The sequence below is a fragment of the Numenius arquata genome, chromosome 14, assembly GCF_964106895.1.
Source record: "Numenius arquata chromosome 14, bNumArq3.hap1.1, whole genome shotgun sequence".
Lineage (NCBI taxonomy): Eukaryota > Metazoa > Chordata > Aves > Charadriiformes > Scolopacidae > Numenius > Numenius arquata.
The window spans coordinates 6,625,078-6,649,227 of NC_133589.1; the positions used below are offsets into that span (position 1 = coordinate 6,625,078).

General features: G+C 43.1%; 1 protein-coding gene across 2 annotated transcripts; it reads left to right on the forward strand.

The window, feature by feature from the left end:
* Positions 1–7,766: 7,766 nt before the first annotated feature.
* On the forward strand, positions 7,767–22,245 carry CIAO3 (cytosolic iron-sulfur assembly component 3). Of its 2 annotated transcripts, none has more exons than XM_074158409.1 (11): positions 7,767–7,862; positions 9,367–9,462; positions 11,024–11,167; positions 11,478–11,610; positions 12,429–12,563; positions 12,918–13,036; positions 14,171–14,300; positions 14,533–14,605; positions 17,857–17,994; positions 19,031–19,188; positions 20,231–22,245. In XM_074158409.1, exons 1-11 carry the CDS (start codon positions 7,797–7,799, stop codon positions 20,467–20,469), a joined length of 1,431 nt encoding a protein of 476 aa, XP_074014510.1. In that variant the 5' UTR covers positions 7,767–7,796; the 3' UTR covers positions 20,470–22,245. The 2 variants fall into 2 exon arrangements, with proteins under 2 accessions (XP_074014510.1, XP_074014511.1); XM_074158410.1 differs by lacking the exon at positions 7,767–7,862 and adding an exon at positions 8,975–9,165.
* Positions 22,246–24,150: the final 1,905 nt, after the last annotated feature.

Below are 24,150 nucleotides of genomic sequence, written 5' to 3' on the forward strand. Positions count from 1 at the left end.
GGAGCATCTTTTGTGTTCCAAACATTGAAGATTTTTATCCCTAACAATCACACATCTTCCCAACACTGAGTGTCAGTCACTCCTGCTGTTCATTACAACCCCGGGAAGTTCAAAACAATCCTGTGAAAGAGGAAAGGAAATCACTTCTCCTTTTGAAGCTACAGGGAATACTGGTGTAAGGAGGTATGATATTATAGAATAAATAGGATATAAAGCAGAGAAATGGGATTTCCATTTAGTTTAACCATTTCCCCAGTCTGGAAGTGAATCAGAGTGCAGGAGATCAGACCCTGCACTTCCAATAGGAAGAAGATTAGCCATTCTGCTATTAGCAGATACTTAATCATTCACATGAGGGATCCCTAGATGCCTTCTTCAGTATATGTTGTGGCTTTTAACCCTTTGGATCTGTTTTGGTTACAGGATCAGCGTGCCAGGATGGAACAACTGGGACCAAAGACTGGTTGCAAAAGAATCTGGGAGAGATCTGTTCAGTAGCTAAACTAAGTGAACTTCAAACCTTTTACCCAGACATCGCTGGAGTAAGTTTTACTAGTCTATGCACTGAACAACAGTAGAATTAGCACCAGCTTCCAAGCAAAACAGATCGCCTCCTGGGGTTTGCGTTTAGAATAATCAGTAAGGGGAAGATGCAGGTGATTCCTTACACAGTGGCTGCATCTCTTAGAGCAGGGATCACCTTAGGTTTATATGGGAGAGATTACCGGATATGACCCATGTGCAGCATCAGGGGTTGAAATACACATTCCAGCTGCTTGCCTTTCTCTTCACAGCCTCTCTTTGATGAAATATATTAATTGTTATCACTGATTATCAGAACCAAGACACAGCCCTGGCTATGTCTGAAATAGAGAGGCATATTCTACTATGAGTGGTGAGGGGAACTTCTTTTAAATCGTCTTTAAAATCAAATTGGCTTAAAGATCACAGTAAAATTTCTCATGTGGGTATTTGCCTTTCCTAATTCCTCCAGACAATGACCCTTCAAATTACACTTTCTCTTCAGAAATACTAGAAGTTATTTTCTCAGGTCTACTAAAATATCGGATACATTCTGGTACTCTGAGTTTAGTCTAATCAGTAGCAATGGGTTGCACATCCTGAGAACACGCTGAATTAATCTTTCAAGCTGCCTACATTATGATATCAAGCTGTAACTACAACAACGTAAACGATGTGTTAAGAAAAGATGTGACAAAAACCAACAGGAATTGAATCCTGCTAGACTAATATTCGATTGGGATGTATGTATCTAAATGTTATTATAATATTGGTTTCACAGCAAACACAGAAATTGCATTAATGAAATAATTGAGGTACAACTTGAAAATCCAACAATTCCGCTTTCATGTGAAAAACAAAGATTTTCTCTTTATATGATGTTCTAAAAAAAATCCTGCACAGCTGTAAACATGCCTTACACAATGTTTTAATTTCATACACTCCGTGAGCCAATGCTAGTATTTATTAAAATGCTGATTTTGTTTAAAGAATTTGTGTGACACTACCTATACAATCATCAATAAAAGTAACGTTGAACAACCCACTTGGTATGTTTCATATTGTTTCAGACAGTCTTATTGATGGTACTTAAACTGATAAAGTAGGTAGTGGTACAAATATACTAGTTGCTACTGGTTGAACTAAACTAAAAAAATCTATAATCCCAAAGCATGAAACAGTTCACTAACTCCTTAGACAGACAGTGAAAGTAGACCCTATTGCCATATACCTGGCACACACACAGAACTTTTACAAGGGAGTTATACTGATAAAGAAAATTTTTTATTCTGAAACTGACAACTATCTTAAGCACCAACATTATCAAAATTCACAACAATTCCCTTATTTACTTGAACTCAAGTCAAAAGATAAACATACTGTTCTACCCCAAACATCTTAGCCTACCACATCCACGACATCTGAGCAACTTCCAGCAGAATCTTGAGCAATATAACTTGACCGTGTTCCCATTTGCCATCTGCACCACAGCAGTTCAATCCAATATCCATTCATTCTGCAGCTGAAGCTCTCAGAGGAGAAACACTGATATGTGTGTCCTGCAGACATCTCCTCTGCTTAGCAAGTTCCCTGCCAAATGCTGCCACATTAAAAATCCTTCATTTTCATTACAGAAAGTGACTTCTGTCTGTCTTTGAACACACACTACAGCAAAGAAGAAATTTCTTTCAAAGCCCTGGTGAGAGGTTTCTGGTCTACGAACAATGCCTCAAAAAGGCTTGCAAACTGTAGACTCTTACCGTTGCTTTGTAAGAGAATAGGAACGGTCATCAATCTACCTCATTCTGTGAGGAATGCTGGTCTATCAGAACACATGATCTGAAACCCACCAGGGCTTGGGGAAAGCCTCGATTCTTCTAACTTCCTTGGCATGGTGCGCTTTGTACCCGTTTAGCATTGACTGCTTTGCTCTCAAATACACTGCTGGAAGTCTTTAGGTGTGAATTTTTCAGAGCAGCTAGTGAAAAAGCACCTTTCCCCCCTCAGCAAAATAAACAGTTTTATAGGAGGAGAAAGACAACATAGTAATGTTACTTCAACACCACTTTTACAGAATCAGATTTGGGAACAAGGTTGCTTTTTAACTGTGTAGACAGCTGCACACAAACAAACACATTCAGTCTGGCAATGTCCCACATCTTTACCGTGCTAAAGAAGATGCTGAATTTACACCAGCAATACACAGCTCAGCTTCCTGATGCATTTTATTTAAATTCTCAGAGAACAGACAGTACTGTCTGGGCTAACACAAGGGGTCAGAATCCCTGGAACAAAAACCTACCACCTAATATGACAGGCAGAGAGAGATACAGACTCAGCACACATTCAATTTTAGAAACAATTGAGCTGAGCACTAATTACAAGCCAGCCTTACCTAAACCTTTTTAACATGGTGATGGTTATTTGGCAGTTTTATTTAGGGTCTTAAAGACTGGAGCAGGCAACATCCTATGAACGGTCTCAGCCAAGGCATCCCTGCAAAAGGGATTAGTGTGGAAAAGAAGGCAGTAAGACAGTGGTCAAAACAGAGCAGGGAAAGGTGGGAGGAAAAAGGAAATGGAAGTGATGAGGTGGAAGCGAAAGGGCTATTGCAGATGGATGCCGCACACAAGAGACAGTGGAAGCTGAAGATCCAAAAGTATATTCCTTGGCAGATCTCAAATCAACAAATGTTAACCAACTACAGGTTTTCAGGCAGTTTTATCAGATTCTCCTTAAAGCTTAAGAGGTACCAACTTTACTTATACTAATTAACTAACTATACACTTCACAGGCAAGGAACTTCTGCTCATATGTAACAGCCCATTTCCAGGGGGATACCCGACATTCTCCTCTGGAAGGCTCTTTACACAAAACTGAAAGGTTTTTCACCCTTATCCTCCTAACAGCTATGGCACCAGACTACTCCCACCTCACTGTTCCATACAGAAATGTGGATCTGCCCCAGCATAGCCTAATTTTTCTCTCCTTCTCAAAGTGCACTGCCCACAAACATCTGCAGTACCACAAAAACATTCTCTCTCCCTGACTGCCTGGGAGAGGACTTTGCTTTAGAGTCACTTCCTAGCCACAGTCTTGGCATAAAAGCAAACATGGCCCTTGGACAACTCTTTTACATGTGTTTCTTCTCAGTTTAAAGTTCCTGATCTCAATACCCCAGAAGAGATGGCACAGTTGACCGTTAACTCAACACTGACCAGCCTGGAAGATACACTCTCAATCCTGGCAATACTTGAGTGCGGATCCTTTAACACAGTCGACAGATACATGAGGCAGTTTAATGTGTGTGCTCGCCAGGTCAGTCCTAATGGATCCCAGGTATCCTCCGACTCCCATGTTGCTGTACTAGGAGAAGGTCTATGCTGTAATGAGCTGCCTCCACTGTACAGCTCACACTCTGCTCTGAATACAGTAGCAGCTGTCTACACGTAACAGAGCTGAAAGGCAGAAAGGAGCAGTGGTAAATACTAGACAACTTTATAAGGAGAGATCTCAGCAAGGGACAAGCTAGTGAGCAAGAAAATAGACTGAAACCCTGGATAGGGACAGGTAATTTAATTTAATTTTGTTACAACAATGCTGCAGATGTTCCCTAAATAGCCTCTCCCGATTTAAATACTTATCCAGAGCCTCAAGCCATATTGATGGTTTTGCTCTTCTTTATACCACAGGGAAACCTGACCTCATTACCCAGCGTGCTGGTTAGAGACGCGATACTGAGGACAGTACTACTAAAGCTAAGACCTGAACTCCAAAACTTCTCCAGTGAAAGCTGGGCGACCTGGTTCCAGCAGAAGATGCCCTTATTGCTGTCTGGTATGAACAAAACCTACCTGGGATGGCTGGGGATCAACATCTCTTGTGATTCCTATCAAGCAATGTGAGTTTGCCATTACTCTCAGGATTATGACAGCATTGCAGTTAAAAGCTAGTGTTTCAGCTGAGACCTCCATATTTTGGATTTCTAAGACAGAAGGACTGAGCTCTGACTCCCTTGCCATTTTGTTTATTAGCTGAAACCAAATATGGAACCCCTAGGCAGGAACTGCATAGAGATCTTTCAGGTCGCTTAATTTGCCTGTCACTGTTGGAAAGCTTTGAGCAAGTCCCACATATTCTGAAACATTTTTCTGTTCATATAAATGCAAATATTCATGAGCCTCTTCTGTTAAGTGCAATTAAGAGATGTGACAGCCTCAGGCACCACCCAGGCCACACAGAAGGTTGGAAACAATGGGTCAACTTTCTTAGAACTCCAAACAAATGCAGTTCCTTTCTAAACATGTCCTCTTTTATTTCCCAGTGTCAAAGGATTCAACATCACTTATGAGTCTCTTTCACCTTCCACCAAAACGGACATATATAACAGATACATTAAAACCTACCTGAGCCAACAATCACATTCAACAGGTAACAGCACCAAAGAAGTAGAATAATTCTAAAGTCCACAGGATAGAGAGTCATCACAGAGTTTGTTTTCAGGCTACAAAATATCAGTGATGGGTTCCTACCTTCATTCAGCTGTCCCTGTGGCTGGAGCCAACTTCACCGAGCAGGAATGGAGCAGGTCCACACTTGATTTCATCTCCTTGGAACTGGTCCTGTTTGTGGGTCCTACTTCCACTGCATGGGAATATTTCCCAGAGTTAGAACTGGCTCTGATATAGTCTCTTAATTCAACAAACAATCTAAAACAGTCAGCACCCGCAGGAATGGTGTCCTACTTCTGTGCCTTTCATTAGCATCATCATGGCTGCCCTGAAAGGACATAGATTGTCTTAGTTTGTAACATCGCCTTGTCAATAGACCTGTAGGTATTTCCTCTTTCTAGGGATTGCCTGTGACACCCAAAGAGGAATGAGAAACTGGATTGATATAAATCTTGGGAAATTCATACAACAATCCTCCACGCAAGACCTCGTTTGCTTCAATGCCAAATTTAAGGTACCGAGCTAAAAGTCTGTACAGAGTAATCAGCAATGCCATAGTTCATTCTTGGTAAAAATGTGTTTTACTGGGCTTCAGAGGAATTAGAATTTCCTACACAAAAGCCAAATCACAGCCCAAGATGTCATCAAATTTGCCTCCAGCTACCCCATCATGATCACTAATACAGTCATCGGCCTTAACCCAGAAGAAATTAAGATAGCACATAGTAAAACTGAGCACTGCTGCTAGCTCTGCCTTGGAGACACCACCATCTCTGTATAGAGCAGGGCCAGGTTTGTGCCCTCTGCCTGGGAACAGCAAACACGATCCAGGCGTTGCTGCTCAGCATAAGCCTCTATTATGTAACTACTGAATCAGTAACGCTACATCGTTTTGTACGAATATATCTAATTCTCATATTATTTTTCCTGTGTAGGAACTAAGCGCTCAGAGCCTGAAAGATTTGCTGGGACCTAGTTTTGGGTTTCACCTTGAAGAAGGATACTCACAACAGCCATCAGCAGGTGAGTGAAAGCGCACTTCGGAGTTACCATCAAGTTTTCCCTAGTGCTGACACTCTTATGCTTGCTTAGGATGCAAACAAATCCCAAAAGGCTTCTATCTGCATAGCAAAAGTATACAAAAAGGTTATTCCTTGGCTGCCTCACAGCAGATTCTCTCCCACTGGATAGAAAATAGTATCTCATCACACGAAAGAAATTATGTGCCAGATTTTGCAGTGGAACCTCCTAGCTCTGCTGTATCCCTGCACAGAATACTGCGTATGGAGTCGAGTGGAAAGTCACACTGGGTCACACTTAGTTCGCTGCAAAGGAGTGGCAGGACCGTTGCACAGCCCATGTTCCCCAGTGCTTTGCATAATCTAATTGTAACTGACTTTGCAGATGACTTTCACTCCTTCCCTTGGGAGTCTACTCCACTAGTAAAACATTTCCAAATGGGCTTATGGGAAAGCTATCAGGAGGTGAAACAGTTATTCCAGACCCTTGAACAGATCATTGTCTCTGTGGACAATCTCTGTGGATTCAGAACTGATTAGGTGCCTTAATATTTATTTCAGCACCTCCTGTAACCGGAAGAGCAACAACATATATGAAAAACCACACGTTTCAGATTTTTTACTGTGTTCTCCCCCTCTGGCTACTAAACACTGTTTTGTAAGATTAAATCCTACCCCTAAATGACAAGGTATTCTAACACAGAGAAAGCTACGCAGCACTTCAATCAACAAGGGCATTTGCTTTCTTAGGAGCTCATCACTTCTTAACAATAATCTAGAGGTGCAATTGCAGGATGCTGAAGTCACATAGAAATCTGTAGAGTCTGGTGCATTTGTTGGTAAAGCATGTTGCCTGGAGCCCCATCTTCACACCTTAATCAGAGTTTTTGAAGTTGCAAGGAGAAAACTCCACAGTGGTTTCAGGATCAGGCCCTAGACACTATCAGCTTCTCCTTGCATTCTGCCTACAGCTATGCCTGGAAATGACACGCAGCTCTGCTGATTAACAGCACCCTGCACTTGGCACTTTCCATCAGGGTACTTCTACAAACAGTGTAAAGTGTTAATATGTATTAGCTTGCGTATTCCAAGAGCCCAAATTTGCAAGGCTTTCCTTGAAACACCACTGATGTAGGGAAATCTCCAAGCAGGGTCTGCAACCAAGAAGGCACCAAGTTCTCAGCGAGACACCACTACAATCTTGAAAAATTGTTACACCACTTTCTCCACTGCTTCTCACATCAATAAAATTGTTTCCTTCAAAGAGCTAATCGTTCCTCACTCTGAGCTTTGAACCTCTAATACACAAAACATCATGTTTTTGCCTGAACACAACAAGCAGCTCTGGGAGGATTTACAGCTTTAAATTCCCATGACACATAGGCAGGAACCTCACCAGCTGCAACCCTGGTCAAAGAGCAGCCTCAGGAAGGTATCTAGGCCATCCCGACAAGCTCAAGGGCTAGGACTTACTCTCTGCAAGAACAAGAAGCACAGCACAGGCCTCACACTGTTTATAAGGCCAAGGGCCATGATACTTCCCTCTCTATAGTGCCTACAGCTTACCTCAGCCTAAAACACTTCCCACTGTAGCCTATAAATCAACAAATGCCCTGCATACAGCCTGCCAGCACAGTACCCTGCCTCACCCACCACCATGACCGCCTCCCCTCACAGGTCGCTCCGCGCGTGCGCGCTCACCCGCGCCGCATTCCTTTCCGGCAGTGTGGCGTTTCCCCTTTTACGACAGTGTGGCAGCCCCACCCCCGCGCTGGTTGCCGCGCTCGGCGGCGGCCGGGCAGCGATGGCGTCTCCCTTCAGCGGGGTGCTGCAGCTGACGGACCTGGATGATTATATCGGGCCCTCACAGGTGCGTGTGGGCCGGGGGCGGCGAGGACAGGCCGTGGGTGACAGGCCACGGCCCTGCGAGGGGCCGGCCCGAGCCTCCTCCCGCCCCGGGAGCCGCGGGGGGGGCCCCTCCAGCGCCGCCTGGGGAGGGTGAGGAGATGGCGCTGAGGGGAGGTGGGTGACAACCCCAGGCCGCGACAGCAGCTCTCGGTCTGGGCAAAGCCTGGCAGCGTGAGGGAGGCGGCAAAGGGGCCGAGACCGGCCCTTTCAGACGTCCTCGCTGTCTCCTCCAGCCAGTGCGCAGGGAAGGGAGGGCAGCAGCGCTGGTCGGTGTAACCTCCTGTAAGCAGCTGAATAGAGAAATCTTGGCCCAGGAGCCGGTCGGTCATTCCCACCCCGATCTGGAAGCTGCTTTATTAAATCTTAATCTAGAGCTCCCCCAAAAGAAAGTTTAAACCTAAACAAGTTTCCTTCCAGGCTGTTGACCCGCACAGATGCTCATGCCAGCGCACAGGAGCGGGTGGCAGAGAGGTGGGGGTGAGCAGCAAGGATGGGTCAAGACAGTTCCTTTCGGAGTCTTGAAGCACTAGCAAAAGTACAAAATAGTAATCCTGGATGTATTTGCTGACAAGTACACAGAAAAACTATCCTGAAATGACATGAGTGGAATGGGGCATAGCAAAGCCCACTAGCTCTCCTTGCAGCACTTGCATTTCCTAGTGAAGTTTTCACGTAAATAATGCAACCCGCTTTTCTGCTTCAAGTAGAGATTGTGGTTTTACTCAGCAGAACTGAAGAATCATAATGACTTGTTCCTGGTAGTCTCTAAATTTTGCAAAATGTAGTAAAGCTGGATTAATTTAGGGGGGACAAACTGAAAATGTTGGCAGAGCAAGGATGGTAAAGGGCAAAGAGAATCTTAGCTGCCAAAGTAGGACAAAGGAGTGATAAGGTGCCTAAACAACAAAAATTGCACAAAATGCAAAAGCACCCTTGAGACTTCATCACAGAACAATACAGAAAACTGGAGGCAGTCCATTTGAGGTCGTCAGAGTCCTTTCAACATTAAATGAAACTTCATTGGCACTAGGCACATGTTGACTCTAGTGACCACGCCTCCATCGGTTAAAATTTGCAATGAAGAATGCAGGATCGTCTGTAAGATTTTAGAGAGGAGGACTGTGCAGGCAAACCTCTGCTCTACACTACACACTACACTCCTTGCAAGGCTCCGTAAAACATAGCTGTGTTCTTCAGAAAGAATAGCAAGATTGTCCTCTGGTTTTGGTATGATGCTGGAAAAGTGTTCCTTCTGTAAAAAAGGGGTAGGCAGTTTTTGCTTTTACCTTTTCCCGTGGTGGTTACAGGTGCTGTAAATTAATCCAGCATATTTTAAGGGAGAGTAGAGTATGCGGCATTTGCTCTAGAACTAGCATTTGGGTTTGATCATTCTAATTTCTTTTATATCTACCTCGTCCATACTTTGTTGCTCATCTCCTCACTTTTGGGCTTTACTTCTCTATCAGGAATGTATTAAACCTGTAAAAGTGGAAAAAAAGCCTGGAAAAGCAGCGGCTAAGATCAGAATTGAAGCAGATGGAAGCTACTTTCAGATCAATCAGGTATGTGTGATTTTTCTTCATTATTGTGTAAAATATCCAGAAAACATGAGTGTATTGTTAAGTATTTGAATAGTCTACAGCTATTTAATGCTTCAGAGAGGACCAAGATGTTAGAAAAATGTCTCTAGTGCTATCAGCATTCTCGTATCTTTTTTCCAAAGTCCAACTTTTTAATTGCCTGGTTTTATAAGCAGTAATTCTGATTTTATGTCAGTCTTTTATGCTGTGAAACACTGACATTAACTAGTGATGATTTTCAATATAAGAACATAAAAACTGAGAAGTCTATTTTGCTACCGATACTTAAGTATTAGCAAGTCCTAGATTATTTGCAACAATGTCTTTTCTTATTGCATTATATCATACAGCAGAGCGATCACTCACTGAGGGAGTCAATTAGATACTCTTAAATTTTGCTCTGATTTTTTTTAATAATATTTCAAAGTATTTGTTAAATAGCCTGCAGAATTCATTAGCCTCCTGCTTCCAAAATTAATGTCAAGTTTTGCAGAACGATTTTCCTATTTACGAAGAAAAGGTTAGCATTTCTTAGTTAACCAAGCTGGCAATTCATCTAGAAGTGGTACTTTAAACTTTAGACAGATGATGACCTTTTGACTTAAGAAAGGGGGATACAGCACTTCCAAAGGAGAATGGTTTCTTATTTTAAAATTTTAATTTAATAGTACCTAATTGCTCGGTCTGTTTCTGACTTTATTGAGAAGTGACATTTAAGAGGAGAGTCTCATGGGAAAACTGACTTATTCAGGTCAAATATTATGAAAAATATTCCCTTCCAGTGGCGAGCCACACACTGATTTTGATACGCTGCCAGACGGTTTTCCCATCGGCGTCCATGCGAGTTTTGCACACAGAAAGATTGCATAAACTCAGTATCAATTAAAAATGTTAGCGAGCTAGTAGTCTGGTTACACAATCTATTTGGAAGGAGCGAAATTCAAGTTCCTGTGAAGGAACAGCTCCAGAACAATTCAATAACGTGAGCAGCATCTGCCAGAGGTGACAAAGCTCCATGCTCTCCCTGGGGTGACATTCAATGCACACTGGAGATTGGTGCTTAAAGGCTTAGGATCTCTGTGCTCTGCAGTTTTGTGCTTAAAACAGCAGCTGCCATCTGTAGCATGTCAGCCACACTATCCTGGTCTTCAGCCACCCACAATTTGAAAACTGAGCAAGACAGACCCTATTTGCTTCTGGGATAGTATAATTTCAGTGTTTTGGAGCAATGTGTGATAGCACAAATAATTGTGGCCTAAACCACTGTATTTGATGAAAGTTATGTTCTTGGTCTTGCTCAATTTTTCCTGGAGTTCCTCAGCATATCTGCATCTTTGTGCCAAATAATCCTATTAAAAGCAGCAAAGTTCAAAGATATTTGTCTTCCTCATCATCATACTAAAAATAAAAAGTATTTTTTTTTAATGGTAAACCAAGAGCATAAAAAAGGCAACATCTTTGTTACTAAATTTAGTGAAGGGGGAAAAACTGCTACCTAATTCTACACTGTGATCAGAACTGAGTCTAATCTGTTTCTTTACAGGATGGAGAAGCACAAAAACTGGAAAAGGCTAAAATTACTCTGAATGACTGTTTAGCTTGTAGCGGCTGCATTACATCAGCAGAGAGTGTTTTAATCACTCAACAGAGCCATGAAGAGCTCTGCAAAATGCTAACTTTTAACAAGGTAGGTGACGAGTCATGGCCAGGTAGGCTGCAGAGTCTGAAAGTCTTAATAGATTGATGTGATGCATCTGCAGAAACGGAAACAGTGCACGTAAAAATTCCTTTTGGATATCTGGAGGATTTGAGGACATTCTCAGTGGACTGTTGTGCTTTTCCTGATTTTTAGAAAGTAATCATGGGTTTGGAAAGGACCTTTAATGTAGTCGTTTAATGACGTCAGAGTTAAGCTGGGAGATACTTTCTGGTGTTCTACAGTGCTAAAGTTCCACATTTGCCATATTAATATTGCCTGAACAACGTTGTTTTTTCAGACTGCCGCTCCCAACGAACAGAAATTGGTGGTGGTTTCTGTTTCGCCACAGTCCAGAGCTTCACTAGCTGCGAGATGTAAAATGGGTGTTCTGGAAACAGCAAAGAAGTTGACCTCATTCTTAAAGAGTTTAGGCAAGTGGTGTTGCGTTCTGTTAATCACAGAGGGGGCTGCTGGGGTATACGTTAAGCATAACGGCTATGGGTGTACAGGGTCGATGTGATTTAACCTCCCCATAGACTCATAATGTTTCATAATTGGCATTAGCTAAAATACAAACTGTCTGCAACTTCAGTTTCATAATAAACTTGGAGTGATGGAAGGAAGGAACTTTAAATTTTACATTTGCAGTCCTCCTGTCACTTGTGCTCGTCTTACTGTGCTGATGTGCTAGGGAAAAAGGCTCACTCTCAACTGCAGAGGTTGATACAGAATCACAGAATCACATGGGGTTGGAAGGGACCTCTGGAGATCATCTAGTCCAACCCCCCTGCCAAAGCAGGTCCACCCAGAGCAAGTTGCACAGGAATGTGTCCAGGTGGGTTTTGAATGTCTCCAGAGCCAGAGACTCCACGACCTCTCTGGGCAGCCTGTTCCAGGGCTCTGCCACCATCAAAGTAAAGATGTTCCTTTTCACGTTTAGATGGAACTTATGTTCAAGTTTGTGCCCATTACCTCTTGTCCTGTCACTGGGCACCACTGAAAAAAGACTGGCCCCATCCTCTTGACACTCTCCCTTTAAGTATTTATAAGCATTGATCAGATCCCCCCTCAGTCTTCTCCAGACTAAAAAGACCCAAGTCCCTCAGCCTCTCCTCGTAAGAGAGATGCTCCCAGGGACCTACCTGTAAATAAGATGTAAATAAGCTTGAACCCAGTTTGACTGGAGGCTTTTTCTTGTAGTTTGTCGTATCGTTCTTGTGAATTATAACACGGCTTCTGTACTGCCTAGGTGTGCACTATGTTTTTGATACAACTTTCTCAAGAAACTTCAGCCTATTGGAGAGCCAACAAGAGTTTGTAAAACGCTTTCGAAAGCAATCTGAAGACAAAAAGGCTTTGCCGATGCTGGCTTCTGCCTGTCCAGGTATGGCATTAAATTAGTTATGGAAATAAGGAAATGGCATACAAATAGTACACTAGAACAACAACAAAAAAAAAAACCAAAAAGCTAGTCAGAAAAGTTTAAATGGATAAATTTACTTAGAGGATTGCTGTCTTCACAATGCAAAGAGATGTTGGTGTTAATAGCAGTAGTGGTCTGTACAGTTACCTAATGATCTCTAAAATGAATCGTGTTGCACGTCCTTTGCTTTTTGTGCTGAAGTGAGGCTGAAAATGGTTATTAATGGGTACTGAGCCTGGGGTTTGGGGGAGGGTGGGAAGAGCGAAGGGCTGCTTGGTATTTTTTAATTTAATTTGCCAATTACGCTCTTACCAGGTTGGATTTGCTATGCAGAGAAAACCCATGGCAGTTTCATCATTCCTTATATCAGTACCACCAAGTCTCCACAGCAGGTCATGGGCTCCTTGGTCAAGGGCCACTTTGCAGAACAGCAGGTGAGGGTCTGAAGATACTGTGCTTAATGGCAGACTGCTAAAACTGAACGCTTTAAGCTGATATTTTTTTATTTTGCTACACGTCACACATTAGAGTTTAAAGGTAAAAACTACCTTGCAGAAGCCAGCAAAGGCAGCATCTTTCTCATTTCTAATTTAACTAATGAGAAGTTAGCAACTAGGGCAGTAACACTAAGTGCACGCTGCATGGACTACTTAAAACCTTTGCCCGTTATTTGGGAAGGCTAGAAAAACTTATTTTTCAGTGTCTTTGTGCTCCCATCTTGCGCATGTGTGGTATTTTTGTGTTGTTTAAAGTTGATGAACAGCTTAAAATAAATTATCCTAAGACAAAAACTTCAGCCAGTGCATACGTGCAGATCATGTCTTGTCTAAAAATTACTTGCTTGTCCCCAACTTAATGTTCTGTTTCAGTTTGACTAAGTTCTGTTCTCAGTCTTTAACCTTTGGAATCTTTCCAAATGTAAATTTGAAAGACTAGAGTTATACTAATAGCCTAGATTTGTCCAGTCAGAAACTTAAGCACCACTTCTGATTGTATGATTTATTGTCCATTAACGAGCAGTGGTTTAACACTTGCATTAAGTAAATGCTGACATCTGCATACTTGTTACAAAAATTGGCAGCTACTAAGAATATTTGGCAAAAGACACTGAAACAATGGCCTTGAGTCAATGACTTGTTTCCTCAGCCTCTGCTTGTTTCTTGGAGGGTCATGAGGTTTTTGTCTGACTCCCAGATCAGGGGCTGGGAATTAGTAGCTTGGAGGAAGCATATTCTCTGACTGTATAATTAGGAATTCACTTCACAGCCTGACTTTGTCTGGATCATCTGCACTAGCAAAAGGAACTGGGGGGAAACGTGTAAAAGACCTGCTGACACTTGCTACAAACTAAAATTGGGTTTTATAAGAGAAATAATTTAACGTATATATAAATGAGTGTGTGTATATGTGTATATATAAATAAAAATAAATATTCAGTAATAGTGGGAAATATTTCCAGAGGCATGGTGGCATTAGTTTCATCATTCTCATTTGTACATGGAAAATGTCTCCCTCCAGATAGGTTTGATATTGGCCAACCCAACTGCACAGCTTTGTCTTTCTTCCAGCGCTTAACGCCTGACCAGATATACCATGTAACAGTGATGCCCTGTTATGACAAAAAGCTAGAGGCTTCAAGGCCAGACTTTTTCAACCAAGAGTACCAAACTCGTGATGTGGACTGTGTCATCACCACAGGTGAGCAGAGCCAGAGGGAGTCCGGCTAATTTCTGGAAGCCTCGGAGCAAGGCGTTTGCTAGTTTAAATAACCCTTTGTCTCTGATAGAGGACGTAGGTACGGATATTGCTGTATAATTACACTTTAATAATTCAAATCATGTTGTGGTAAAGATTGCAAATGCAGTCTGTGGATTTTGTTTTCGTTTATCCCTAAAACAAGAACTTTTTATATCTCTGGGTTCTGTTTTAGGAGAAGTGCTAAAGCTGTTGGAACAAGAAAAAGTATCTCTATCAGATGTAGATCCCGCTCCTTTGGATACCATGTAAGAACAAAATCTCATTTGCATCTTCAGTCATGTTTTTCCTTATCCAGTATTTATAGAGTTCAACAGAATTTGCCTTTCCACTACTGTTCTACACAAAACTGTGTGTTTGCATTTGATTTCTTTTCTTGTGTCATTTGAATCAGTACAATTGTGCGTTATAATACTTAATCTACAGAACACAATTTTGGAGAATCTACAACTAGATTTTAGTAGTCCAAGGATTAGCAGCTCTCACTGTAAATCAGCAGGATTGCTACAATTAGCTCAGTAAGAGTATAATGGCAAAATAATTGTTCAGAGCAGTACAAATTGCATGACAGTCTTTTACTTCAGTTACTGTTACTCACAGTGTAGGTGGTGGAATCCCACAAAAATCTACCTGCAAACTTTGAAAAGTGAAAGAATCTAAATCAGGATAAAAGAGTTTGCTAAAACAAAGCCTGTTATTGCACGGTGCTCCATTTGTCTCTGTTCCTAGTTATCAGAGCTACTGTAAGGATTCCAGAATTAAAGCATAAATAAGGAATATTTAGGTCACTCACCTAATCTGTAGGAGTCTTTATTTTAAAAAAAAAAAAAAAAAAAAAAAAAGAGATCTAAAACGTGCAAAACAGATGAGGCTTTAGTTGCTTCAACTGAAAAGTAACATCTGGTTAAGTGACAACTGCACAGAGATCTAAGCAACTACAGAAACATTAAAATCACATTTTACTCATCTAAATTGACATGCAGTGGTGGTTCCGCACTGAATGCTAAACCAAAGCATTCTTTGCTTCAGTTTGAAGAAATGTCTTTGTAGCACTTTGCACATTAATAAACAGAAAGGCTACATGTCTGGCAACCTCAAAGAATTATAAAAGATAATTAAGCATATGGTTCAAAAATATACATCTCGCTCAGGCACCTTAAGTTTTTATGAGAGATTTTGATACCCCAAATATGCAGCATCTGGCATGAGTAGAATGTGACACTGGGCTGTTTTTAGCTGTACCTCTCTTGTTTTGAAATTTGGTTTATTTCTAAATAGGCTTCAAGTCTTTGTAGTACAACCAAGGGCCATTGGCAGCGTTTGCTCGAGAATTGTCTGCTCAGCACGTGTGTGTGCACGGAGGTGTGAAGGGAAGTGTCTTTACATGAGGCCTGTTTCCTACATTAGTTTCAGTTGTTATAAACAGTGGTCTCTCCTGTGCTTCTGAAAAGAAGGAGAATGGGAGGTAGAGACTGTTCCCATCCAATGACTTCCATTTAAAGGATACTTAACTAAAAAAAAAAAAAAAAAAGAGATTTAAAACAATGTGCATGCCCAGAGCCTCAGTTTCCTTCTAATACATTTTAGGGGATCAGTAGGTGTGGGTTTCACATAACACTTTTACTAGCACAGATGTATTTATGCACGCTTTTTCCAGGATTAATTGTCTTTTTCTGATGTAGCATACACAGATTGCTTTCACATCAAAAAAGAAAAGTATTCTCAGCTAAAATAAATGTCTGCACGGTCGAGTCCCGATGTACACAAGTACTTCTGTTCTACCTGCTTTTTTGTTACACCGCTGACACCGAGGAGAAAAAAAATAGTCTGAAGTGTTTGGGCTCCCTTCGGAAATGATACTATGGAAGTGTCAGTTATAACGTAGAACTGAATGTCTAATTACTTGATAAAAATCTCTGGCCAACTTCTTAGGAGTACATTCTGAGCACCAGGCCTCATGCTTGTGGTGATAAAGTGCCTCTATAACCTTGTGCTCGCTTTAACATACTCAGTAAATTGACTGGTTACAAACAGCACGTATTCCTCGGAACTTGGAGCGTTCACAGACGCAGTCCAATGGCTGTTGTTCTGCTTTATCCTCCAGCACGTGGAAAAGCCCATTAAGAGGTTATTACATTTGGCAGCAAGAATGAGATCAAGTGCCAGAAATCCTAGGACTTTTGCCGGTATAACCGTTTGCTCCAGGCCAGCACTGGAGCTTACTGGCAGCCTCATTTTAAGAGAGTAGCGGTACGTGAGGCCAGACACACTCAAGCATTTTGTTAATGAAGCTCAGTTCCTGTAAACAAGATCAAATTAAAAATAGTTTCTGAGGGCGATTGCAGGCTAAAGTGTTGCCTTCTGCAGTTCTTCCAAAGCCTAAGATTTTATCTGGAAGAGGCAACATCTTCGATTTGACTTGAAACTGTTTGGCCAGAATTCAAGTGTTTTCCCTTCTGCAGCTGTTAGGAGGAGAATGCAAGTGTTACTGCCTGATGAGCGTTTCCAAGCAGATCCCTCGTCTTGTTATTCCCTCATAACAAAAGCTATTGTTGTGGCTTCCATCTGGTGAGCTATTCTCAAGAAACATCTTGACCTCTGAATAGTTGGTTGTGTTTTGGCATGTCAGTGAGATGCCATTATCTGTGCAGAACTGGAATTACAGGACTCATGTTAACGTGGTTGTTCAACACCAAAAACGTGTTGTACTCGAAGCAGGATCCTGTTAAGGACAGCCGTGTATGGAGCAAATGTCCTGGCATTGTTAGGTTTGTTCACCTTTGTTACTTGACTTTAAGCACCTGAAATCACAGCAAGACACATTTCACCTCTCTGGGCTTGTGATCTTCCCACTGATATCTCCCAGAAGTGCCCTTTCGCATCCCAGTAACCACAGTTAAAGTAGCTGGTTTCAAAAAATGTGTCGTAACACAGAACTGGAGCTTTCAAGAATGAATTCTGCTTTCGTTGATGTTGCAGCAAAGCTTTAGCACTGATGAGATGTCTCTTGACCGAGACAGGATTTCTGCTAGGCTGTGTTCTCCAGGAGAAGCAGAGGTTGCACGGACTCATACCACCAAGGCTTCATTATTTCCCTCCTTCCATTTCTAAGCATAAACCCAGGATGTTTGCAGAGATATTAAACAGAAAGCTAAGAAAATACACATCAGGTAATTGCTCTTGTAACACAAACATTCCCAAACATCTTTTTGATACATGAAGATTAAGTTGGCAGTGCCTGGGTCAGGCCTTGCTGTGGCATTTGACGGTATTTCCACTGAGCGTGACCAAAAGGATGTTGGGCAGCACAGGGTTAAACCTCTTGAGCTCTGAAGCTATAAATAGTTGGTTCCCAGGAGAAAGGGAAAAGCTGGAAGCTCAAAGGGAGCAGGTCATGTGGCTTCTTCTGTTGGCTTTGAGTCCCCTGGACTTTTGTGTTTGTGCTGGTTGTTTTATCAAAGATTCCCACTAAAAGTGCTTATTTCTTCCTTTCCCCCAGGTTCAGTTGTGCTGCAGAAGAGGAGCTCATGGGCCACGCTGGAGGTGGCTCTGGGGGCTATTTGGAGCACATCTACAAGTACGCAGCCAAGGAGCTCTTTGGAATTCAAGTGGATACAATTCAGTACAAACCTTTAAAGTAAGAAGTTGAAAGTCCTACAGAAAACACTGTTTTTATTGCAATTCTGCTCATGCTGTTATCTTGCTGATGGGCTGAAACTTTCTTTGCAACGCTAAACATTTGACTTGAAGGCATGGGAATTGGCTTCTTACTCCCACAGTCGCTGAGCAATAAATCAGCCAGCACTCCAGGCAGCTTCCCCTCCGAGACTTCGAGCCCCTTCACCACCCACACACTTCATGCTGGCCTGATGGATTTTCCCAGTATCAAGTTGCAGACAATTTTTAGAGTAATTTAAAAGACAGAGCTCGCCTGGATCTGGGCTTCCTCACCTGCAATCAGGCCAGTAAAGTAGATTTGTTACGAATCTAGCTATCGGAGAACAGAAAATGTTGTGTCAGGGCTTTGGGGCTCTGTTTTAAAGACAAGAAGTCTTTTTGGGCATGGAGGCTCATTCAGCTGAGATTCCTTTTAGCTTCTCAGTTATGATATTAAGGTACCGTTTGTAATAAATTATATCCCTAATCAGCAATATTTATGTTTAGGATTCTCTGGTCTAGGAAGCAGAAGAAACAGTCCCCCCGAGTCTCAATGTGAAATACTTGATAAAAATCAAATTACTTATTCTTTTATCAGGAACAGGTATTTCCACTAACTTTAGGAGTCTGGAAGCTTTCAATAGGTGTTTGCTCCCTGGTTTTATGACCCACTACGATTTAAAATTTTCCTCAGTGGCCTCACTAATGTATAAGTTGGCTGAAGCCAACTCAGAAGGCCTCTCACAATGAAACTTTTGTTCAGGCTCCATTTACTTGGCTTTTGGGGATTTATTCAACACAGGTGTTCTTCAGCAAACTCAGCTCAGGTGGCAGGTCCTCAAACAAGACTAGGAAAGGATCAGTTCCTTCATCTCTTTTGTTTGGGTGGCAAAGAAGAACTAGGGCAGCTTTCTTGAATAAGATTTCACAAAAAGCTTTGTTTTAGAACAGGGCTCCTTGAAGTTTAAAATAGAAGTTAATTTGGATGAGACAATTTCTCTGCTCTTGTTCCTCAGAAACAAGGACTTCCAGGAGGTGACACTGGAGAGGGATGGAGTAGTCCTGCTCCAGTTTGCTTTGGCATATGGATTTCGAAACATACAGAACTTGGTGCAAAAGCTGAAACGAGGGAAATCACCCTATCACTATGTTGAAGTCATGGCTTGCCCGTCAGGTAAGGCTGCACAGGGATGGCACTGATAGTCCATGGATGTAAAAAGCTGTATGAAACCATACCTAAATTATAAGAACAGTAGGCAATTTCTAACATCCTGGATTTTGTGGCAAAGCCTTCAGACTCTTGAGATGCGATAGTCACAGTGGCAGAATTTCGAAGTTGTTTGTATGTATGTTTCCTACCTAGAAGCTACTAATTCTTCAGGTTTTAAGTAATTACAGTTAAATTCCGTTGCACAGATTTGCATAACTAGTGCTTTTAAGGAGGTCCTCCTGGTTTTCTGTGATCTTTGGTACATGAGAATATTCTTCCTCCAAAACTGACTGTTACGCTTTTAGAGAATGCTTGCTGTGGCTGATGGAGAAAGTCTGCCTCTACCTATTTTATTCCCTTTTCCTCTTTGTGCAGCCCTTCCTTTTTCTGCCTCCTGCTTCTCTCCAACTCTGCCAGCAGAGGCACAGGCAGCTTGAACCCAGCCTGAAGTGATGCTGAGCTGCCGCTCTGCACTCTGAGCGACTGTTCTATCCCCAAGGGTCCGCGCGACACCCAGCCCCGAGGGGCTGCTCAGCAACAGGACACCCCCTTGGGGCAACCACACACTCGACTCATAGTCCACCTCCACCCCAACAGCAAACCCAGAACATACCCCAGGGACGTTTATCTTACCTTCAGCTGAGACTCTAGGGCTGCTCTCACCAGGGTTGTGTCCTGCCCCTTTTCCGGAGGCAGGATCTGAGAGCCAGAGCTCCTTGCTTCTTCTTGCCTCCATCTCCGGGCAGTTCCCAGCCTGCCCTGGCTCACCTGGCTGCAGCCTGGATTAGCCCTAGGGCACACCAAGCCAGTAAGCTCCCCTCCAGGGCTGCAGCCCATCCTGCTGGGTTAGATAACTGGGGAGTAAACCACAATTAATAATGGGGTTGTCATTTCTGTAACTGTTTGCAGGTGCAGAGTAAATTAACTTTAGTTGAGGTTTTTTTTTTTTCTGATAAAGCTGAAGGGCTTTCTAAACTCTGATGTTTTCTTGCTTTGTTGCCCACAGGCTGCTTAAATGGAGGTGGTCAGATCAAACTAGATGGTGAATCCAGCAAGGACCAGCTTCAGCAGGTCGAGAGGTTGTACGAATCCCTTAAGACTGAAATTCCCGAGAAGAACCGGACTGTAAATGCACTGTATGAGCAATGGCTGGGGGGCGCGGAGTCAGGGAAGGCTGCGAGAGCTTTGCATACAGAGTACCACGCTGTGGAGAAAGCAAACACTGGATTTAACATCAAATGGTGAAGGACTGATGCTGTGAAGCCCAGAGACAGATACTCAGTGCCTTTTAAACTCAATTTTATTTAAGATTCTCAAAAGACAGCTACAGTTCTCTGCCATCACTGGGAGTTGGCAATTTCTAACTCTCATTAGGGATCAGAAGGTAATGTGCATATGGGCAGGCAATATTAATTCCTGCGGCTTTATAATTATCAAAGTGATGTAAATAAAAACCAAACACTACTTTAAAACACGTCAAAAAAAGCAGTAATGCATCCCAGCCCCTGCACAGTCTTTAAGGACTAAATGGGAACTCCCTTTACCACCCTGTTCCTGCCAGAACTGGTGAATTCAAGGTACTGAAGGATGTGGGTTGCTGTAGCCTCACTGAGATGAACTTTATGCTACGTGACAGTATTACTGGTCCAGGCCTCGCTGTATGTCACAGGGCTAAGTTTTATGGCTGTCTCTGTCGGGACATCCTCATTTAGTTATAAATGGTCTAATTAGACCTTGGGTTCTGTTTTTCCATCTCGCTGCCCCTGACTGGCTGCCCTTGAGGCCCAGCTGCAGTCTCTCTGCCCTGTCAGAGGGGGTGGGTACCAGCAGCCTGGGATCACGTGAGAAGCATCATCTCCAGGGCTGTTTTATTGCCTGCTGAAATGTGAATTGAATGAATGTTTCCGAAGAACAAGCTAGAGTGATTTTTTTTTTTTTCCCTTTAATTACAATGATTGTCTCTAACTGTGGGCAATTACATCTCTCTTTCTCTCCCTAAATACACAGTAGAGAGAGTCACAGAATTGTCACATCCACCCCATCCTCAACAGCCGCTTACTGATGGATAATATCCTTAAATTCAGAGAAAGCAGGTTTTTTTACAGTGTTCCAAGTAAGAATTTATTGCCAGCTTTCTTTCCGAGGAAGGACAAAGTTCTTGGTGTCTCTGAAAGGTGTTACTTTACCAGAGTTAATAGAAGGGGGCTGTGAGATGTCATCGTTAACAAGCAGCAGTTTAGCAGGACGATCCCAGAGGTTAGTAACGGCACATCTGGTTTAACGCAGCGTGTTACCATGCCTTGCCAGAAGACAGATGGATGTGAAACAGATTGGGTCTGTTGTTACTGGAGGTGACGTGTGCTTGTCTTGCTGTCTGGATTTCTACATACGGGTATTTTCAGAACTATTCAGAGAAAAACAACTGAATGAATAACTCTCTTTTGGTCTATTTAATGTGAATACCGTTTTTGCTGGAGTTACAATGGGCACGGGGAGGGAAAGGCAGCAGTGGGAGGATTCACAGCTGTACCTGAACCCGAGAGGAAGGGACACGGGCAGATGTGGAACCTCTCCTTGTTACTGCTGTAGCTGTGAGTGAACACGAACCGAAGAATCACGTTATTGAATCGCTTCAATATTTCTCCTTTTTCCAGTTCCTGCTGTGTGAGGAGGAAGGACTGTGCAGAAAATAGAGTTAAGTGGATGAGAACTGAGAACAAAGCTGCCATATTGCTTTGTCCTTCAGAATAAACACAGATGGAGGTGGTTACAGCACCTAGCCCAGACTGAAACCTTGCCCGGACCCTCATCAAAGATGACCCCCCCCACCCAGTTCCTGCCCCCCCCCCCCGAGCTCAGGGCTGTCACAAGCAAAGCTCTCAGACCTTGAGCTGCCTCTTGTGATGGCTGCTCTGGCAGTACTTGCCTGTGTCCTTCTCAAAGCCTCCTCCACTCTTTCTTAAAAGTAAACCAACAGTGTAAAAGACATTTTTTTAAATGGTTTTAATTAAAAGCTTTACATTTTTCAGGTGTTGCTGATCAATGAGTGAATTCACAGTGTTCATAAGGCAAGAATCTCCCACTGCTTCCCCCTCCCCACCCTATTCGTTTTACAAGCAGGTCGGTAGTTTCAGCGAATGCCCTTTTCCATGCATAGATTTGTATCACACAGTGTTGTGCTAAACCAGGGCATTTTCATCTGCAGCGAGAGACACCGCGGCTAATGCAAAATCATTCCAAATGAAGTGCTGAGACCATGAACATCAGTGCAAGAGAAACCCATTCTGTTTCCGCTGACAACATGCACATCAGGCCAGAAGCGCACAAATAAATAAAGCTAAATTAAATATAGATTAATCACTTGGGGGGGGGGGGTTTACCAATGTGTACCCTGCTAAAGCCGTCAAAGGGCTCTCCGCTCAGAACACCCTGAGACCTCGGCTCCTACAGATGCTCCTGGGTGTCTGTTCTTGCCGTGGTATCAGAACCAGCTTGAATTCCTCCCGGCCTTTCAGCTGCTGTCAACGTGAGCACTCGCTGCCAGTTCAGGAACCCCCCCCGAACACACACGGGTGCATCTCTGCTCCCAGTATAAATAAAATTCCAGAGGAACACCCACGTAACATGGACAAACTGTACCATTACATTTAAACTGAGTAACTTTGAGGCAGTAGTACCGAGGCAACTTGTGCAGCAGGATTAATTCTTCCCCGCCCTGTGGGGGAGAGTAAATTCTAACACTATAACTAAAAAAAGGGAAAAAAAGGAAACCCTTAGTCTATTCCTAGCAAGGGAAGAAACGGGCACAAACCAGGCGTCAGTGGCAATGGATGCAGTTCAGAGTCCACACGTGAAAGATCCTGAAGTCAACTCTATTCCAGTGTTAGGAGCTACAAAATTCATAATCGACACTTTAAAGTGACACCAAACGGGAAGGGATTACGGGACCAACCCCTCTGCACCTCTGTGTTTTCATCGGAACTCCGCAGAACTCCGCAACACCAAGACAGCCACACACACCGAGGTCAAGAAGAAACCGGAGACGTGCGATTGTCCCACACGGAGCAACCGGCCCGAGCCCAGACCCTTCGAAGGGATTTTTCACAGCTATTTACAGCACTACCATCAAGCCCTATGTTTTCCTCAAAAAAAAAAAAAAAGAAAACGACTTTACTGGGTTTGTAATGCACCTCCCCACCACCTGCCAATAAAAGATTTGCACATTTCTCAGACTTAAAAATAAAATAAAATACAGTACTGATTTTGCACCAACTGAAGGCTGAAGAGGCTGAAGAGTCCCAGCTGCTCCCCAGCTCTTCTTCTAAAGAAAAGGCAACAGAAAGGGAAGTTTCAGCGAAGTTTTCCAGTTTTCTATGGAGGGGGAAAAAAAAAAAAAAAAAAAAAAAAGCAGCAGCAGTAGATGCCCAACAGCACATTGTTGTTTGCTGCCTGAAAACTGTCACATCTTCAAAGCATTTCACGCAGCCAGCGGGTTAGAGCACACGTTCCTCCAGGCCTGAACGTCACCTGCGCGTACTCTGTGCGGTGTAAGCGGTTTGGATGGCTCCCATAAGTCAGCGATTGTGTTACAAATCCCTACGCGATTTTTCTGTGTTGGCCTACCATAAAAATAAGGGGAAAAGGGGAAAAAAAAATACACTGTAATGAGGGTTCCTGTTAGCCCAGGTCTGGAGTCAAGTAGGTACTGCCGGACGCCAGTGAAAATGCCAATTCTCTTCTCGGCTTCCTCTTGTGCATCCAAGTCCCCGCTCCTCGTCCCGATGCAGCACCAGCTGTGGCAGGGCTGCAGGGTGCCAGCTGCTCCGGGGGGTACAGCACCGCATCCCCCGAGCATCCCCACCTTCCCAAGGGAGCCTTGGCTCCCTCCCGCAGGAAAAGGGCTGTAGGACGGGCGGCAGCTCCCGC